The sequence below is a fragment of the Diabrotica virgifera genome, chromosome 10 (genome assembly GCF_917563875.1).
Source record: "Diabrotica virgifera virgifera chromosome 10, PGI_DIABVI_V3a".
NCBI classification, from domain to species: domain Eukaryota; kingdom Metazoa; phylum Arthropoda; class Insecta; order Coleoptera; family Chrysomelidae; genus Diabrotica; species Diabrotica virgifera.
In genome coordinates, this window is record NC_065452.1 from 122210362 (window position 1) to 122232348 (window position 21987).

A 21987-nucleotide genomic window follows, 5' to 3' on the forward strand; every position below is an offset into this window, starting at 1 on the left:
CCACCTCGACCCACTTGTTCTGTTCTTACCCTTATCGAGCTTATGTTGTTTGTTCAGACCAAAATATTCATTATGATGCCAAACAATTCTGGAATTTCGCCTGGCAAGGTATGGTCAAGTTGTACTGATATTGTACTCCTAGTTTTTACTAAAAACAAGTGGTATTATTAAATAGTTTTTTAAAACTAAAGTGTTTATCTACTAGATACTACTACGTAAGTCATCTATACGTAATTATTAGTTTATTATTGTGAAAAGAAAACGTCAAATAAGAAAAATACACCACCGTACAATCATTTTGTGAGGTTAGCTAGCATGCGGTTGGTTTGTCACTTACCAGAGTCGGACTGAAGCTTTCGCCACCGCAGCTTAAAATGACTTCACACAATGTAAACACACCTTCCGATCTAACCAGTCCAGTAAATCAACGTTCAAATATCACAAACAGTTATGCTTCAGCCGCTTCACAGTCTTTTCCGAGTAAGACCCAAGCAATTGTATTTAGTTGTATCGATAATGCTAAACTGCAGGATTATTTAATTCCTTTGGGCACAATCATCAATCCAAAAAATATTATTTTTTCATCTAGATTATCTCATAATAGAATCTGCATGTATTTAGCAAACAAAACCGTAGTAGATAATTTCATGACACAACATGGCTCTATAAAAGTACTCGGCGAAGTTGTAACAGCACGGAGACTTGTTTCTCCAGCAGAAAGACTAGTCTTGTCTGGTGTATGCCCGTCAATTCCTCATCAAGTATTAGTTGAAGAATTACAGAATAACGGTTTAAAGCTTATTTCCCCAATAACATTTCTGAAAATTAGCTCCACTCTTTCCGAATATAGTCACATACTGAGCTTTCGGAGGCAAGTTTATGTAAGCTCTATAACATCAGCAATTCCAGATTCTATTCTAATAAATTTCGACCAAACACCTCACCGCATATTTTTGTCACAAGGTACACTCACCTGCTTTATTTGCAAAAATACAGGACACATATCCCAATGCAATAACAGTTCAGTAACGGAATCAACTCATATTGAGTCAAACAATGAAGTACCAAATCCAACAGATCCAACAAGTATATTACACAAGGTACCAAACACTCAGCAGTCATCAAGTTATCCATTATCAAATCCGAGCATGTCACCTACACCTACAAATCTCCATGACCAAAAAATTACTAATACTCCTACTCATAGCAACACTTTCAATCAACCTCATTCAGCGGCAATACCGTTTTCACAAACTTCGGAGGCAATATCCTCCAATCTATCAGCACCTTTTCCATTAGATACAACTGCAGAAAACTCTAATAAAACTGATACATCACCGCAATTTTCTGAAACAACCATTTCAACCAATCTTACAAATAAAACCTCAAGCTCGACTTCTGCCACTACCAATGAGTTTGCTCCAGTACCTCCAAATGTAATAAAGCCACAGCATCTAAGTGAAAACTCTAATAGCACTTGCGAAAACGCAAGTTCTTCCATAAAACGCACTATTGGTGAGATCGATACGCCTCCTTCAGACTCGGCAATTTCATCACAAAATCTGTTTGCAAAACCCAAATCATCTAAACCAAAAAACCGCGCTCATCTAAAGTCCCATCTACACGGGAAACTCTTGAAAATTTTATTGATAAATACCCTGGTGGGGTACCCCACCATTCGTTTTAAATTACCACCAATTGTCTTTACTTATTGATAATGTCCAAGGCTCCCCCGACACTATTAGCGTCGTTAAAGAATTTACAACTGATATGGCTGGTTTAATATATCTTTTACAAAGCAGCTATCAATATGCAAATGATAGATCTACAAAAACCAAGTTACAAAACTTCAAAAGAAACTACACAACTATTTAGGGAATGAGATTTCTGACTTAGACAGTGACTCTTCTGTAGACAATTGTTCAGTATCATCTAACTCCGAATCTGTTAACAACATTCAACGCGATACTTCAATGGATTTTTCCATCGTCTCCCTATGCTACAGCTTCTTTTATCTGAATATTCTCCAGATGTTATTTGTCTACAGGAGACAAACTTAAAGACCAATCAGTTGTACAATTCAAAACATTTCACTTGTTTACCCCCAGCATGTAGCACATATTCAGCTGAACTCTACGCCATATACCGCGCTGTGAAACTTCTTAACGAGCTTACACTCACAAAAGCCCTGATCACAACAGATTCCCTTAGCTCTCTAAACTCATTAATACATATTTTTCCGAAACATCCTTTTGAAAAGTTGCTAAAATACCAGCTTTCCCAAGCTCATGAACATGGAAGAAGCGTCCAATTTTTATGGGTTCCCTCACACGTCGGAATAACAGGAAATGAAGAAGGTGACAGGACCGCATGAGAGGCAATTTTAAGTGATTTTTCAGAGCCGATAGACAAGTGTGTTTCCAGTGACTTAAAAGCTTATTTTAAAAATAAAGTGTTGTTTTTGTGGCGAAATGAGTGGTCTCAAACTAATTCCAAGCTAAATAAAATTAAAAATAATGTGTCTCAGTGGCTCCCATCGTCGCGCAATAGACGAGAACAAATTGCGGTTACGCGTTTACGTCTAGGTCATACCAGATTAACGCACTCTTACCTATTCACAAAGAAAAATCCACCTATATGTGATCAGTGTAACGTCCGATTAACAGTCGAACACTTTTTAACAATATGTAGTAAATATGACCAAGAAAGACAGCGCTACAAGATCCCAAACGCTCTAGGTCAAAACTGTTCCTGTGACAATAATATAGTTAATTATCTCAGATCCAGAAACATTTTGTACAATCTGTAATTGTTTAATTTTGTTGTTTATATTTTGTTCCGTCGCTAATAACCTTTTGGTGGATGCGACATCTTTTTCTAATAAAAAAAAAAACGTTAACTCATTTAGAAAAGGCTAAGGAAATAATATTTCTAATAATTGGATACTGGATCTATAATAGCTTTAGACCTAACCTTTTTGCATCTCATTTTTTTCTCTTTACACCAAAGTTGGATTTATAGTTTGACGTAGCGTAGACGCAACGGAGACGTAAGAAACAGACTGGAGACGTAAGAAAATAATATGTCAATTTATAATTCGAGTAGATTCGCTTGCGCATGAGTAGAAACAATGACTTAATTCAACAACACAGCCTATAAATTATACGAACCGTAAACAAACTTTGTGTTTATTTATTTATACTATTATTTATAAAATATTTATCTGTTTTGTGTGTTACAATGGATTAGGCAATAAACGAAGGTATGCTCCTTGCTGCCGTGGAATTTCCAACTATGTTGTTTCATTTCCTGGTCTTTAAAATGTTCATTGGATTTAATTATTATCGTATGTGTGTGGATATAACCGATAACCACGAATTAACAGGCTAATAAACAACTTATATTTATCTGAAATATTGAAATTACACTATGATATATTTTTATTAAATTAATAACTTAACACCCATTGTATTTAACAAATAATTATCAAAATTCGAATATGTTGACAAACAACTTTTTACAAAAGGGTTGAGGGGGCGGGTCCACTTTGAGTGACAGAACAAAATTCTGCCTCATGATTGACCCGACGGAAGAAACGCACTGTAAAAGATGAAAGTTGGTCATCTCTTCCGTTCCGTTACGTTTCTCTTACGTTCCGTCAGGCGCTTGCGTTCTTTATAAACACGAGTACACAAAATTCGGTGTTGATCTTTTCCAGTGCGTCTCCGTTGCGTCTACGTCTAAGCTACGTCAAACTATAAATCCAACTTAATGAAGACCTGAATGTGGGTAACCTTTCCGATTCCGACATTCTGTTTTTTGGGAATTTTGGAAATAAAAACAACATAAAGTAGATCTGTATTAAAATTTAACAAAATCGTCTGTAATTTTATTAGACATAGAAAAGACAATTTTTAATACAGTTTTTAAATACTAATACTAGTGGGACTACATGCTGTACAAGCATATTATTCTAAATTAAAAATTTCTTTTGTAACTATACAATGTTTAACAATGATTAACAAAATTAGTGGAATATTTATTTAATACTATTATATACACTGATTAAAGACCCTTGAATCTGTTTTCAACAATTATTTGAAGAATTTTAATTTAGAATGGATTTTAAATATTGTTCAAAAACCACAATGAAATATTTTGGGGCGTAAACTAGTGAAAATAGTTGTATCTTCATCACACACACTTTTAACAAATTATTCATTTTATTTTTCATGTTCATTTACTGAACATTTAAACCATAGAGCCTCTTGACGTCTAAAACAAGAAAATAACATATTATAATATACTAGTACACAGTTCTAGCTACATATTTTCAATGAATGGTTGAAGTATGAAAATAAGTGTTAAATAACTACTAAAAAAGAAGCTATGGTATATATCAGTGAATTCTTATAGTTTGAATGAAAGAAGAACAGCAAATGCATGGTGTAAAAGTGAGATTGCTTTGACAAACAAAAATGGTTAAAATTCTTTTTCACATGCCCCATCCGAATTATTTGACGTTGAGGATCACTATTGCGAAGGCTTCTCGATTTTCTGCAATATGGAATAATTGTCCTGCATTTGATATCTGACTCCATTCACGAATGTTTTTTAACCAAGAAACTTGTTTTCTTCCTACACTTTTGCCCCTATTTTGCCTTTAAGGATCAGTCAGTAATACGTATTTTATATTGATTTTCATTCACTATACAGGGTGTTTGGTAAAGAATGGACCATAGGTTAACCGTAAATTCCTGAAGTTAAAATAGGTAGATTTATGCTAACTTACCTTAGTACGAAAGTTGATAATAACCGAAATACAGGGTGTTAAAAACTTTCATTTTATTTATTTTTGAATATTTCCTGACAGGCATGGAACAACACGAAATTTAGTATGTGGTGCTTGTACTGTACACCCTACTAGATTATGTTAAACAAACGTTTCTGGATACTACCAGAGGCGTACGACGGGGGAACGTGAATGGTTGACCCTTCCCAAATTCTACGCCACTGGCGAAATGTCTAATTTAGTGCAATTTTTGGATTCTTCAATACTCCATATGTAAATAACATACTTTTCATTCGTAACGATAAAGCGATTAGTTTTCGAGATATTTGAAGCTAAAAACGAAGGAGCCCAATACATTAATCAAAATAACTGCGCATTTTCATTTTTAACTTCAAATATCTCGAAAACTATTGACTTTATCGTTACGAATGAAGAGTATATTAATTGCATGGAAAGTATTGCAGAACCTAAAAATTATGCTAAAATAGCAGTTACGTTAGTGGCGTAGAAGTTGGGAAGGGTCAACCCTTCACTTTCTCCTCTCGTACGCCTCTGGTATTAACCAGAAACGAGTATTTAACATAATTTAGTAGGGTGTACAGTACCTACACTTTCTGTCAAGTATCATAAGGATATGTCATATAGTTTTAAAGTTTTAAATAAAGAATAAATTATTTAAAAAATAATACTTTCAAACAATTTGACATATCCGTGTCATATTTGGCAGAAAGTGTAGGTACTGTAGACCCTACTAAATTATGTTAAATAATCGTTTCTGGTTAATACCAGAGGTGTACTACAGGGGAAAGTGAAGGATTGACCCTTCCCAAATCCTACGCCACTGACGTAACTGCTATTTTAGCATAATTTTTAGATTCTCCTATGCTTTCTATGCAATTAATATACTCTTCATTCGTAACGATAAAGTCATTAGTTTTCGAGATATTTTTGAAGTTAAAAATGAAAAGGCACAGTTATTTTGATGAATGTATTATGCTCCTTCGTTTTTAACTTCACATATCTCGAAAACTAATCGCTTTATCGTTACGAATGAAGAGTATGTTATTTACATAGACAGTATTGAAGAATCCAAAAATTGCACTAAAATAGAAATTCCGCCAGTGGCGTAGAATTTGGGAAGGGTAAACTATTCACGTTCTCTTGTCGTACGCCTCTGGTAGTAGCCAAAAACGTTTGTTTGACATAATTTAGTAGGGTGTACAGTATCAGCACCACATCCCAAATTTCGTGTGGTTGTCCCATGCCTGTCAGGAAATATTCAAAAATAAATAAAATAAAAGTTTAAATTTGACACCCTGTATTTTGGTTACTATCAACTTTCGTACTAAGGCAAGTTAGCTTATATCCACCTATTTAACTTCAGGAATTTACGGTTAACCTATGGCCCATTCTTTACCAAACACCCTGTATATCCCAGGTAAGTCATTTTCCGGTGTTTAAAAGAATCTTTAGCAGTTCTCTATCTTTGTTGACCCTCCTTAGTACTTCTTTATTAGTTTTTCTTACTGTCCAAGGTATCTTCAGCATCCGTCTATGAATCCACCTTTCCAATGCTTCAACTCTGTTCATTGGTTAAAATTACGAAGTAATGTATTACGGGAAGATCAGGAAGATCAATTGATACCAAGATTATGGAAAATGTGAGAATAAAAACAAAGAGAATCATGATTTCTAGAAATTTGTTAGTTTTGTTTAAAATATTCTCGTTATAGTATATTAATTGGACTAACATTTAAATCAAATATAAACTTACCAAGTATACTCCAACAATCAGACCGAAGAGACCAATGGCACTTCCAAAAATCTCAATAATCAAAATTTTGACGAATAATGATGAATTGGCTGCATCAGAAATGGCTGCACCAGAACCAACTACTCCAACACAAAATCCACATAATAGATTTACAAATCCAACAGTTAAACCGGATCCAAAAATAACATGTGATCCATAATGGTTTTGAGCAAAGTTATGAGTTTTGAGGTTGAATAGGTCTACATCGAAATTCTAAAACAGTTTTATAAGAAACGGAATATTAGTTATGTATAAAACATGGATCAGTTTGTATTTTATTCTTCTGTCAATAATGAAAGATAAGTGTAAGTTTATTATGATTTTGACTGAATATAAAGTTATACTGAATCATAATATGTAAATGGTTAGTTAGAGTCTGACAAACTATCTAAGAGAGTCATTAATGTTCAGCTCGGCGGGGTTCTATCAACAAGGAATCTACCTGTTTTATGGAATGATCCCTCGTTTATTTCAGTACACCTTTCCATCAATATTATCCCACTGAGCTGAATAATAATGACTCTTAGTTTGCTAGCAGAACTATATTTTAATAATAATTAGTTATCTGGACCTCGGAGGTAACATTATGTTGACGTGGTGTTGTTTTGAATAAGCCCCTTTAATCCACTTATTTTATTAGTTGGATTATACAAATTGGGTTATATACAGTAGACTCTCTCAACAAGAACTGAAATGGCAGAGTATAATTACCTCCTTATATCAGACAACAATAATATTGTGCACACATATGAATATGTAGTTTTCTAAGACATTTATTTCCTATAGTGAAGCCATTCCAAGCAATATAAGATGCTAACTAAATATTGTTTGAACAGTGCTTTTGACAAAGAGTCAGTGGATAAACAGGACGAAGTTGACAGGTGGTGGAGTTTTTTACATCACTGGTCTCGATAAGCACACAGATTTTACATTTCTGTACACAGGCAGCTGGGATATTTATTTATAGCCAAAAACAGGTAAAAAGAATGTTCTTCGATCTCATTTTCCCTCGTTATAACCAAATATACTTCGTTATAGAGGGTTATAGTTCAATAGGAATTTAATGGGACACCTAATGTACCTCGTTATAAGCGAAACCTCGTAATATCCGTGTTCGTTATAGAGAGAGTATACTGTATTATCATTAAAATATATTAGATTTTTATAACATTTGAAGTGCTCTACTGCACAGTTGCTCGAAATGACATAGTGTAGTTTACCTAGGAGGTCCAGAAATATTACTGCATTTCTATCAATAAACAGTTACCTTCCAACTTCCACAGAGTACTATAGCCATAATTAACCCATAGATAGCCACAGCTTCACAGAAAATAATAGAAATTAAATTTTTGGTTTTGATTCTGGGGGCTTTAACACCAGCTCCTACGATACTGACTCCTGTAGTGTGAATTCCTCTGAAAAATATAAAATATGAAGTGTTTCTCACTCTGTTTTATAGACAGCTCTTATTTTTGTATGATTAAGGCGGAAGTGCATTAGAGAGTCACCTAATATCACCTGCAACACCTCACTAACAAGACAGTAGACATCTTGAGATTCTCATCAAAGATAGAATCAAGACCTCGTCGGGACTGCGCCTCCTCCGCATCTTCCAAAAAAATGCATTCACAAAGATTAAAAACAATGTAAAGAATCTGAGCTAGACTAGTCTGCAAAGAGACGAGTCCCATCTGCGACTCTCTAATGCGTTTCTGCCTTTACTATTCCTTTAAGCTCTAAATATTTAACTGTTTAACAGTTTATATTAAGTTATAATAAATATAAAAGACAACTTACGCAGCAGCTCCTACAACTGATAATGATACAGCAAGGCCAATTCCTAGACCTGCCCACATGTGGGGAGACACATTCAACAATAACCTGTAATAATTACAAAATTGAGATAAATTGGCTTTAAACACATTTGTACATTAATTAAGTGCCCTACAAGCAGAGTCACTGATCGACCCTAAACCTTTGTTCGATGGGGATGTTGGGATTCTGTATTATCTAACTGACATGTGTCGGGTTACAGTGGAACCTCGATTATCCATCAGGACACCGGACCAAGAGTATGACAGATAATCGAAAAGACGGTTAACAGAACATTAAAAAAATAAAAATTCATAGTATAACGGTATAACTCTCAAATTTTGACATTCAGATCACAGATATTGACTCTAATAATTAATGTGCTGTGCGTTTTTATTTTGGGTTTGCGATTCTAAAAATAGAACTCTAAAAGCACGGTATCATTCATCATTAATCATTACCTATTTAAATTGAAATTTAATCCAGAGCCCTGAATAAGAACAAAAATTATTTACATAAAAAAATGCGGTGGTGGCATAACTGCACATGTATATTTCAAAGAATTTCGTTTGGTGCATTGCAATGCTCAAACAAAATGAATTGATGACTAAATTTTTACTTATGTAGTCAATATAACTTATGTATGGACCATGACGGTTAATAGAGAGACAGATAATCGAGGTTCCACTGTATTATCCTTATCAGATTATGCAACTCACGCTTTGAGATAAACTCAGTCAACTTGGTACCAAGGTTTTATAGAGGCCCTGATGGTGACTGATTGGGAGGGATCTTAAAACAAGGGTACATAATTTTTCTAAAAGGCCAAAAAAAATGTTGAGGTTGAGATGGCAGTAGACTGGTTGCAATATGCAGCAGCGTGTCATTTGAGGAAAATGACTTATTAAAACAAAGTAGTCCGCCTAGAGAGAGACAAGATGGCTCCTTAATAAGGCAAAGAAATCAGGTGATTGAGAAACATAAGGCTAAACTGGAAACCTATAATAAAACAATCCTATCCACTAAGGAAAGATCCTGGAGAGAATTCAGTGAGAACATTGAAAGTGTACCTGAAAGTACAGGGTTAACAGAATCCTCAAAAGAGATAACATTAATAAAAACGCTACAATTACATTATTCAATGGGAAGTATATTGACACAGAGGCTATAGTGATGGGGCATCTTTGAAGTGTTCAATTGCTATATGCAAGGGAGTATATCCCATTCTCTGGGATCTATTTCCAAAGCTTGCAGAAGAGCTAGGGTAGCATTTATTTCCAAAGTCTCAGAACCATCACTAAAGAAGATGCTACCAAAACGAGGTTCAGAAGTGGCTGATAAGAAATCATCAAAAGAAATGGAACCTCAATAAACAAGGGATTAAAGAGGTCACTGAAATGCTGACTTTATATTGCTATTTAAGAAAGCACCTATACAAACTAGATAAGCTGAATGAACTATGGTGCAAAAAATACAAAATGGAAGATGAGACTGCCATACATATCTTCTTCCATTGCAATGTGCCATAGGCGTAACCAGGAGGGGGTTTGGGGGTTATAACCCCCCCCCCATTGGGATGTACTTTGAGCTCTATACGCTTAACACCATAGCCCTCAGAGACCTTCCAGTAGTTGTAACCCCCCCCTTTCAGGTAGTTGTAACCCCCCCCTTAGGATCATCCTGGTTACGCCTATGCAATGTGCTAAGTGATATGAGGCCGGATTTCACTGGTCAACTGAGAAGAGGTCCTCAAACTATCAATAAGGAAGATGTTCAACTTCGTTGAGGCCACAGAATGTATTAGAGTTGACGGAAAAACAAGGCATGGTTCAAGGTCTTACGAACAAGTGCCAGAGAAGAAAAGAAGTGAGCTATAATTTATCCAAAAAGTTATTTTACAAGTCCGACGCTCTTATAGGGCATAAGGACAACGAGAAGAAGAAGAAAAAGAAGTTACTTTACTGAACAACTTGAGATCAAAGAAGAACAACTTAAAGATATCGATTTATATAGAATTTTTCAACACAGCTAACACAATTTTAGTGATTTTAAGCAAATAGTGAATATATAGTGAAACGAGAGAACTAAGAGAGCCATTAATATTCAGCTGAGCAGGATACTGTTGTACAAGGCGTAAAACTTTGTAAACAAGGGATCTACCTGTTTTATGAAATGATACCTTGCTTCTTTAATTTCACAAATTGAACAGTAGCATTCCGCTGAACTGAATATTAATTAATGCAGCATAGATTGCATAGTTCTCTTATTTGGGTATACAGTGGAACCTCGATTATCCGTCAGGGCACCGGACCAAGGGTATGACATATAATCGAAAAGACGGTTAACAGAACATTAAAAAAATTGACAATTGATAGTACAACTCTCAAATTTTATTTATATATATGTTTTGTTTTACAAGATAAGAGGAATTTTTGTTCATACAAACGAATGAATTTGGTTTAAAATATTCTGAAATCTTTGTTTTACTGATACTTCACATTTTTCTTAATCCACGTAAGATCATGCAATCTACTTTGTCTTCTTGTCAAGAATACCAGTCGATGAATTGTTGGTGTGATGCAGCTTTTCTAGCTTCTTTACGCAAATCTTTGTCAGTTCAGTCAGTTGCAATAACATCATCGACAACGCCACCATCAAATTCCGAGTCTGTGTCAGCTTCTTAATCTGTTTCGTCTGCCTCTTTTGCCATTTCAATGATTTCATCATCTGTCAGCAATCGATAGCTGTTTGCGCCCTTATCACAAATTAATGATTCGTTTATGTCATCTTTAGTCAACGAAAACAAAACATTTGATTCAGCCATAACTTCATTTGTTACCACACTGTATATTTCAGCGAATTTCGGTTGGCTTATCGCAATGCTCAAACAAAATGACTTAATGACCCAATTTTTGCTTATGTAGTCAATACAACTGACGTACGGATCCTGACAGTTAATAGAGGTGACGGTTAATGGAGAGACGGATAATCGAGGTTCCACTGTACAAACGTTTTTAACAAACTTTAAACTTACGGACATCAGGACTATAGAAATGAGATACCAGACATACTAGAGCAAATCTACATTGTGTATGTAATTCTGGTTTGTAAGAAGTGATAATACTACAGAAGAAAAGGGTGTATTAGATTAGAGAATTTTGTCCATTTTTTAGTATCACCTATCCCATCTACAACAGTAGAACATTTCTATGGTATGTAGAGGTTGGTTTAGATATTGCTAAGTATCATAAATAAGGGATACAGTTCTTTAATGAGTATCTTCCTAATGGATAGGATAAACTTTCACTAGGAAAGGTTACCACTTCCTTTATAATCTTCGGAGTATTGTTAATAAGTGTCAGAAGTATGTTGGCATATTGAGTAGTGATAGAAAACCGAATATCTAATATGAGACAGTAGTAACAAACTATTGGGCTGGATAGCTCATCTCAGGCGGTATGATGTCTGACTTCCAGACATACTCTGGTAGATCAGGAATCAAATCTGAGCGCTGGCAAGAGCATCTAGACATTTAAAAAAAAATGTCTATAGGCCCCAGGTCGATTCAACCTGAATAAAATGAGTACCTTGGGTAAAACCAGGGGATAACGCTGGCCCTGTTACCCTTGTACACCGTAGGTCCCAGAGTTAGCAGACTATCGTCTATAATCCCAAAAACTGAGTTAGCGGTATAATACATGAGACTACATATTATTATTAATAACAAACCAAAGGAGGGAAAACCAAGAGTACTCTAAAGTAATAGTAGGAAACTGGAATCTAGGCAAATTGTATTTATCCTTTGGTCCTTCATTTGATTAAAGGATTAAGACAAGCATCATGTGACCCAATGTGATAATCAAAACAAATGAATTATTAATAGTCCTTTTAGTTTATTATAATATTAAAGTGTATGGTCTTCAACATAATACTTGTTGCTTGGGAATGTTTTTTTTTATTACTAGTTGAAACTGTTTTGTTCTATATTTAACTGACGTTTCTAAGTTTGTGTTGAACCTTGGTTACATTAATTTCCCAATATATTAAACATTTTATTATTAGGCGAAATTTTAAAAACTTACCATGCTAAACTAACTTGCTCTCCTTTTCCCGTGAGGCAGTAGTAGAGGGCTGAATAATAGAAAAAATAATAATAATAAGTCACATGATTATTTTTACACACCTACTTTGAAAACTTTCAAAACAAACTCACCAAAAATCAGTGTTACAGTGGACGCTAGGGTAGCACCGATGTAACTCAAAGTGTACCGCATTTTTCAAAATGATGTTAACTAAGTTCACAAAATTAAATATTAATTTTTTGAGTATTATGCTAGTGACACATGGTACTGTAGAAAAAAGTGAACTAACAACCAACCCATATGATTAGTGCAACAGCCCAGATAGCAGTGTTGCCGGCATTGAAATTTAAAACCGAAAATACTCGAAGTTATCTGATCGTCTTTCAAGAATATCCTAGTAGATAGGCATTACACATTACACTACGAACAAAAATTTGGATTTTAAGATTTTTTATTGCTAAATTAAAAATTCTCCCGACTTGGGAATTTGTTGTAAGTACTATTTGGAATGTGTATGTGAATTAAAATCAACTAACAAATGGCCTGCATTACTTTTAGATCTATCCAACAAAACAAGGTATACACAACACAACAGGAGTATAGTAGGTAGATACCCCAGATTGGTTGCTGTCCACGTTTACTATTATCCACTAATTATAATACCAAAGTCAGTACATGCAAAGTCAGTACAAAGTCTCTCGTTCCTAGTCCTCTGAATCCAAACTAGGTGTCATCTATATCTTCTTCTATTTTTTTGTATAGTCTCTCATATATGTATTATTTTGAGAAATATCTTAAGTGTCTGGCTTATTAAGGAAATTGTTCTGTACTGAGCTACTGCTACTTGGAGCATTCTGTCGCGGGTCGCGGACGTTTCCCCAACTCGTGGACGCTTTTAACGTTCTCGCGCAAAGACGACTAGGTATGAACCAGGATCTCTATGTCTGATTTATAGATTATCAAAACGCTTTTGACATCAGAAACTCGTAGAACTTTTAAAAGAAAAGAATGTGGACAGTCGAGATATACCTATATACGGGATATTGTCAATCTGTGCTGGAATCAAAAAGCATGGGTTAAAATGGAAAATCTCGAAACAGAAACTATAGAAATCAAAAGAGGTGTTAGACAGGATTGCGTGTTGTCTCCATTGTTATTCAATCTGTACAACGAAACTATTTTTAGGGAAGCAATATTAGAGGAAGAACAGGGTATATCAATAAACGGAAAAATCTTGAACAACATAAGATTCGCAGACGACACCGCTCTTTTTGCAGACAGTCTAGAACAACTGCAACGATTAGTAAATAGATTCCATCAAGTCAGTGTAAAATATGGACTACAAATGAACATTAAGAAAACCAAGTTCATGATTATTTCTAAGCAACAGTAGGAAGGCTATATATCGAGGGAAAACAAGTAGAAAGAGTGAATAACTACAAATATCTGTTAACCTGGTTAAATGTAAACAATGACCGAGATAGAGAAATCAGAACACTTATTGAAATTGCAAGACAAGCATTTATACCTAAAAATGAAAAAAATATTTGTTAATCGAGACCTTTCTCTTGGGGTACGTGTTTTCGACTTTTTTGTATGGAATGGAAAGCTGGACACTACAAGTAGACAATATAAAGAAATTGGAAGCATTTAAGATGTGTTGCTATAGAAGGATTGAAAAAATACCATAGATTCAACGAGTTACAAATGCCGAAGTGTTACGAGGTCGGCAATCATCATAGCTATTCGGATTTTAGAGACGCCTCCTCTGAAAAGTTCATTTGATGTACATCCGTAGGTACCATTCTTTCAGGTTGCACAGCCACGATATTTCTGCATAATCAATTGGAGCAAGTTGTATCTCTCTTCACGTGTAATATGTCCGAGATATTCCAATTTTCTTGTTTTGATAGCATTTAAGATTTCCATTTCTTTATTCATGTTTCTCAGAACCTCTTTTTTGTGATGTGTTGTCTCCACGATATTTTCAGAATTCTTCTGTACACCCACAGCTCGAATGATTCTAGTTTTTTCATTGATGCGGCATTCAAGGTCCAAGCTTTCATTCCATAAAACAAAGTCGAGAAAACGTAGCACCTATAGCGAACCTAACTCTAAGCTCCAACTTCAAATCTCTTGTGCAGAGCATTTTTCTCATTTTGTTACGCGAACGCCAAATCAGATAGCCCACCAACTGCTTCTGAATGGCAAAGCAAACCATCGTTGCAAAACGCCAAAGATTATAAGAACTCAAGCACAGGAAAGAACTCTCTTGCGAAACCCATTTACCATCGAAGAGCTCAAAAATGATATGGACTATATGAAAAATACAAAATCACCTGGGGTGGACAAAATCCTAACAGAGTAGATAAAACACTTCGGACAAAAAACGAGACAATGGGTGCTCGATCAATTTAACATCTGTCGCTCTACCTATCAGATTCCAAAACTTTGGCGTAAATCAAAGGTAGTAGCCCTTCTGAAACCTGGGAAAGACCCTGAACTACCGAGTAGCTACCCTCCAATATATCTCCTATGCCCAGTGCCGGCGCTAGGATATAAAGTGCCCGTCTGCAAAACTAGCACAGGCGCCCCCCCCCCCAAACACACACAGATACTCGTACAACCCTAGCCTCGGGGACAATGTGTTTTAATGGAACAGCAGCGGGACCCTCATGTCCGAAGATCAAACCGGTCACACTGCTTAACCTGGAATGGTACCTATCTGACCGCCCATAACCTGGAGTGGTATCTATCTGATCCCCAAGCTATACCACCACCCCTCCTCATCGCAGTAGGTACAAACATAACATAACAAATGAGGAGGCTTTGTACTGAACGTTACCTTGGATGCCCTGGGTAATGAGACATCCTCTTTATTACTTTATGTGGTTAAACCTCCTGATTTTAGGGGTAGCTACAAGAGCTTTTGTCTCTATTAATGACTTGATTTTAGACTTCGTCCAAAAAATGTGTGTTCCGAGCAGCGAGGCACCAATTTCGCTGTCCCGCTATCCGAAAATGTCCTTGGTAAATAAAGTTCGAAGTTCGGATACAGTTTTATTGGACCCATCATCTGACAAAACAACTTCACTTTAACTTTTTTAAGAAATTGGCTAAGAGAATTAGATTGTTTTTGTCATTTCTTCTTTTTAGGCTTTTCTTTTTCGATTTGTACCTCATATTTTTTTTGAATCCATTTTTATTTAACTAAATAAAAATAATAAGTTGAAAACCTCAAGATTATGCTTCTGCAGTAATGTGAAACCGGAATTTAATAATAGTACTGAGTACTTAACAAATGTAAGTTTATATTAATTGAATGCATAGGGCTAGATTGTTTAACTGCAGAGTACAACTGACAAACTATTCTGTATTATAATCACATGAAATAATACTAAATCTAAAGAGCTCTAAACTAAATTGCATGTAAAAGATTTAATTTAAAAAATATTATGTCTTTATGGGATTAACACTTAACTTGATACCTATTATTAGGTAATAGGTACATAATACTTAGACAGGCAGCAAGAAAACAGTATGTATCACAATCTTGTTTATTTTACTAGAAATCATTCATTTCCTCTCATAACTGCTGATACAAAACTAACAACTTGCAAGAAATTTGAAGAAAATAAACAAAGCACTCTCATTCAAGAGCAAAGTTGTTTGGTTGAAATTATGATACCTTTGATTATGTAACTACATGGCACGAATTCTATGTGGCATTGCAAAATTTTGTACAGGGTGAGGCAAATAAAGGGCCTATTAGAAATATCTCGAGAACTAAAGGCAACATAATCATGAAAACTGGAATAAAGGGGTTTTGAAGGATGATCTATTAAATGAAGATATTTTCATCTCTTTGCAACTTCCGGTTATACCAGGATTCAGGTTCAGATTTTTTAAGATACTCAACTGAATTTTTTAATTCTAAAAGCGGCCTACTGCGAATCCAAAAACATGATAAATTACCGATATTTTGCTTTGCGTTACAAATATCGGAAAACGTTATTTGAACAAGTTGTTCCAAATATTATTTTAACCCCAAATACCAAATGTTATAACAAAATTCGCACTTTCAGTTTTTTCATTATTTTTAGTAAGAACCCTAAAATTCGTTGTCCCGAGATGCACGCAACGGCAACGGAGCCGAGAAGCTAGTTAGCCTCCGTTGGTAAATCTTCGGGCAGCGTGTGATGGCACCGTAGATGCCACTGTTAGGAGACCGGGTCTCCTTAAACGCCTGCTGCGCTGCGCGGAGCATTAGCAACGGAGGCTGGCCGGCTTCTCGGCTCCGTTAATGCATCTCGGGATAACCCAGGGTCCTGCCTACAATAATAATAAAAAAACTGAGACGCAATCATGCGTTCTAATGCTAATGCTCCGTGCGTATGGATATTTAGTGATAATATGGAATTTACACGTTGTATAATAGTGAGAATGCTTGTTGTTTTTCTCGATTCAAGATAAACAAAACAGTGTAGCGTATGTAAAAAATTTATGGGGAGGCTAAGCCTCCGTTGCCTCCTCTGACGAGCCGCCACTGGTTGCCCCTGTAAAACAGAACCTCATTAAATAGGGCATCAAGAGGCACTTTGTGAATGTGGGGAAATACAGAACCTGGAGCACCTGAGAGTATGCAGCCTTTGCCCTTCACAGTGGGCAGATAGTGGGCAGAAAAACTGTAGTCGGATACACACACGAAAAATAAAGTAGGTAAGTTCTCATTTTGTTAAAATTGGCTCTAGCCTTTTCTATTCTGATTTTGATTTCCTGTAAGTAATCTCCTGTGGAGTTGATCATTGTTCCAAGGTATGCATATTGGTCGACTCGTTCGATATTGGATCCGTTTATGAAGAGATTTTCGCTATTTCTTTGAGTTTTCGATATTCTCATAAACTTTGCCTTCTTGACATTCATTGTTAGACTGTATTATAGTCCAAACTCCGCTATTCTGGTCACCAACCTCTGAAGATCTCCAATATTTTCAGCTAAGATGACAGTGTCATCCGCATATATAATGTTGTTAAAGGGAACTCCATTTACCTTTATTCCAGCTGTTTCACCATCAAGAGCTTTTTTCAAGATCTCTTCCGAGTAGGCATTAAAAAGAATTGGCGACAACACGCATCCCTGTCTCATCCCATGTCTGATTTCAATTTCCTCTGACAGCTGATAATTAACACGTACTTTTGCTCGTTGCTTATAGTGTAAATTGATAAAAAACATCAAAACAAGAAGCGAGGTGATAAAGAACATCAAAACAAGAAAGCTGGAATATTTAGGTCACATTACCAGAGGTGCGAAATATGAGATATTAAGGCTCATAATGCAAGGTACAATATAGGATGAAAGATCCATAGGAAAAAGGAGAATTTCCTGGTTGAGAAACCCAAGAGAGTGGTATAGTTACAGCTCAGTAGATATTTTTAGAGCAGCCGCCAATAAGGTATGGATAGCTGCGATGATAGCCAATCTTCTATAGGAGAAGGAACTACAAGAAGAAGAACAAATGGTGTTTTTATCAAAATAGATAGAATACAATTCTAAACTTGGAAAAACAATAGGCAACGAAAATGAAGTCTATAGTCATCCATTTACAAATAATCATGCAATAATAATTCTCAACAAAATGTGTCCTTATTTTTGTGGAGCACTGTAGTTGAAAATATCCCATTTTTGTACAAAATAATCTTTACTATTACTTATATCTTTCGGTAATAGGTGCTGAAACATCAAATTGATATTTCACTCCCACATCGTACTTTGATAAAAATTGAAACAGGATGATTGTATCCATAATCATTTAAATATTTTATAATTTTATTTGTCTCTCATATCATTTCCGCCACCATGAAAGCAATAGCAGTATTTTTGTTAGTAAAATTGTTAAATTTATGCCATGGAATCGCTATAAATTCAGGTAAGGGTACATTTTAATACTAAATATGTGACAACAAAAATAAATTTAATGGAAAACAAAAAAACAAAAACTACGCTATAAAATATCCTACCCATCTTTATCGAAGCAAATTTAAACCTTATTTCCGCCTCACTTTGTGTCATTGTGTAATCTCAGGTCTTAATTCCCCGATGCCAGCCGTTTTCTTCGTGGTCTTTATCTTCCTGTTTTATGACCTTCTTCTTCTTTAAGGTCCATCTTCTATCGAAGGTTGGAAATCATCATGGCAATGCGAACCCTGTTGACTGCCACTCTAAATAGCTCTGCACTACTGCATTCGAACCATTCCCGTAAGTTCTTAAGCCAGGATGTTCTTCGTCTTCCCAGATTTCACTTTCCTCGGATTTTGCCTTGCATAATAAGTTGTAATAATGAGTATTTTTGCCCTCTCATCACATGTCCCAAGTACTCAAGTTTTCGTCTTTTGATAGTTAGTATTATTTCCGGTTGATTTCCTATCCTTCTAGTTACTTCCACGTTCGACATTCTTTGAATCCATGATATTCGTAGGATTCTTCTGTAACACCAAAATTCAAAGGCGGCCAACTTATTCAAATGGACTTGTTTCAACGTCCACGCTTCCAAGCCATAAAGAAGAGTAGAGAACACGTAACATCGAAGCATCGTTAGGCGTAGTTCTAACCTTATATCCCGACAACAAAGAAACTTTTTAAGTTTAAAGTTTAATGAATGATGCACGTGCTATTTCAATACGTGTCTTAATTTCTTTGGTTTGGTCTACATTTGATGTTATCTATGTTCCTAAGTATTTGTAGTTATCCACACTCTCAATCATAGTATCTTCAATAGTTAATTGGATGTTTACGTGTGCTGATTTAGTTATGATCATGCATTTAGTTTTCTTTAAATTCATCTTCAGTCCGTACTCATGACAGCGTTCATTAAGGCGTTGCATTACGTTCTGTAAATCATTGTTGTTATCTGTTATTATTACTGTATCGTCTGCAAAACGTAAGTTGTTCAAAACTTCTCCATTGATAGATATACCTTCTATTGAATCTGAGAGCGCTTCTTGAAGTACCGCTTCACTGTAGACATTGAAAAGTAGTGGAGACAGCTACTGACGGACTCCTCTCTGTATTTTGATATCTTGGGTGTCCTGGTTGTCAACTCTAACCTTGGCAGTTTGATTCCAATATATATTAGATATAATTTTCATGTCACGCCTGTCAATATTTTTGCTTTTTAATATATCTACAAGCTTTTTATGTTGAACTTTATCAAATGCCTTTTCAAAGTCTACAAAACATAAGTACATATCCTGATTCATGTCCATGCATCTCTGGGCCAGCATATTCAAGCCGAACAAAGCATCTCGTGTGCTCATACCATTTCTAAAGCCAAATTGTGTGTCACTGATTTCATATTCGAGAGTTTTAACAATTCTACTGTGTATTATTTTCAAAAATGTTTTAAATGTGTGACTCATTAAAGATATTGTTCTGTGATCCGAGCAGGTTGTTGCACTTGACTTTTTGGAAATTGCTACAAAGGTCGATTGCAGCCATTGTCTGGGGATTGTGGCAGTCTGATATATTAGATTAAAGAGTTCAACCATTACATCAATACCATCTTCATCAATAAGTTTTAATAATTCGATGGGCACATCATCTGGTCCAGTAGCTTTACCCTCTTTCGGTACCTACGTCCTTGATAATCAAGAGTTTTTTTGGATTTCATCCACCCGTCTTAGTATCTGTCTATTAATGCTGGTCGTTATTGCCGGTTGTCCATACATTCTCATACTTCGTTCTTCTTTTTTCGGTGTCATATTAGGGCCCCTTAACGTTGGCAATTACTTTGACGAGTTTTTCACGGTCTTCAGCTTATGAGAATACTTGTTAGGCGCCGCGCATTCCTGTCCAATCGCGAAAATTCTTGAGCCATGACATCTGCTTTCTTCCAAGTCCTCTGCGGCCCTCGATTTGACCTTTCACGATAAGCTGAAGGAATCTGTACCGCTCCGGTCTCCTCTAAGAAGATGCCCTAAGTACGCAATTTTTCTTATTTTAATAATTTTGAATAACTCACAAGCGGCATTTGCTCTATTTAACACAGCTTCGTTGGTCTTCATCGCTGTCCAGGATATTCGGAGCATTTTTCTACGTAACCACATCTCAAACGCATCAAGGATTGTATCCTTCAGAGTCATCTCTCGGTTTCATGTAACAACACTGACCAAATATACCATTTAACCATTCTTTGACGTAATTTTATATTTAAGCTATATTATTGATCTCTTTACTTGGGTCTAGTTTAGGGTGACCAAACGTCCCGTAAAAACGAGATTGTCCCGTTTTTAAACGATTTGTCCCGGAGTCCCGAAAAAGTTTCTCGGGACGCCTAAATGTCCCGTATTTGCGTTGGGTTGAGTTTTTGTATCTGACTATATTTTCTCTCTTTAATTTTGCTTCAATTTCTGCATTTGTTTTCATTATTATTTCTCCCTCTGTTGTTACATTGTGGCCCAGTATTGTTCTCATTATTTTTCTTTCAAATTTCAGAAGGCTATCTTCCTCTTTCTTGTTAATCGTCGTTATTTCCATCCCATATGTAACACCAAGTCTTATTAAGGTCTTATATAGGTTCATATTATACTTAGAGTCTTGCTTCTCACTCAGCAGATTTCTACCGTGTAGATGTTTTTCTGTCCTTCAGAATTCTTTCCTCTGTTCTCTCTTTTCCAGTTTTCCCAATTTTTACTCCTAAGTAGCTGAAGATGGATACAGTTTAAAATTTATTGTTCTGTGTTATTAGATATTTCTGAGTTTGGTCATCTTTCCCTATCGCCATGCATTTTGCTGTGAGCTGGCTTATCTCTATTCCTATTATTCTCTTCGCTTCCTTGTGTAATTTTCCAACTGCAAGTGTTATCTTCGTCTTCGCTGTGATGACTGAATCATCTGCATATGTTACTATTTGAAGTTGATCTGTAATAATGTTTTTGTTTGCAAGTTTGTCATCCTCATGATTACAGATTATGTCAATATCTGATATTGTCAATATCAGATTAAGTACTGTCGGAGAGATAGAGTCACCTTGTTTCACGCCTTTGTGTACATTAATCTCCTTAGAAGTTTTTCCGTTGAAACTGATCCTTGCTCTGGTGTTCTTTAGGCTCACTGTTAGCAATATGTCTTAATTTTTTTGGGATTCCAACATTCTCTAGCTGCTCCATCATTTTTGTCCGATTGGTTGTATCAAAAGCGCTTTTGAAATCCATGAATATTAGGGGCATTTCTCTGTTGTATTCTCTCGATTTTTGAATTATTTGCTTCACTGTATGTATGAAATTAATCGTCGACCTCCCCCGGTCTGAACCTGTTCTGGTATTTTCCTAATATTCGTTCAGTGCATGATTTAAGTCTTACGTTTAGTATATTTTCTAGAACAGCGATACTCAACCTTTTTCTTTCCTGGGCCACATAGTAGCTATTTCCACAGCTTGCGGGCCGCAATCAAGATGAACTAGTATACAGGGTGTTTCATTGGGAAACGGAAA

At 35.7% G+C, this 21987-nt stretch overlaps 2 protein-coding genes across 2 annotated transcripts in view; one reads left to right on the forward strand and one right to left on the reverse strand.

The window, feature by feature from the left end:
* Nucleotides 1–3851: 3851 nt before the first annotated feature.
* Nucleotides 3852–12844, reverse strand: LOC114333021 (V-type proton ATPase 21 kDa proteolipid subunit c''). The gene is made up of 6 exons (XM_028282834.1): nucleotides 12631–12844; nucleotides 12500–12548; nucleotides 8403–8486; nucleotides 7873–8020; nucleotides 6567–6818; nucleotides 3852–4275 (listed from the first exon to the last, which is right to left on the reverse strand). Exons 1-6 carry the CDS (start codon nucleotides 12689–12691, stop codon nucleotides 4252–4254), a joined length of 618 nt encoding a protein of 205 aa, XP_028138635.1. The 5' UTR covers nucleotides 12692–12844; the 3' UTR covers nucleotides 3852–4251.
* A 5430-nt stretch (nucleotides 12845–18274) lies between these two features.
* The window catches only part of LOC114333022 (trypsin-1), a 28795-nt gene continuing 25082 nt past the window's right edge, over nucleotides 18275–21987 (forward strand). Inside the window, exon 1 of the mRNA XM_028282836.2 lies at nucleotides 18275–18425. Coding sequence (XP_028138637.1) covers nucleotides 18356–18425 — 70 coding nt within the window. The 5' untranslated portion in view covers nucleotides 18275–18355. The remainder of the gene's footprint in view (nucleotides 18426–21987) is intronic.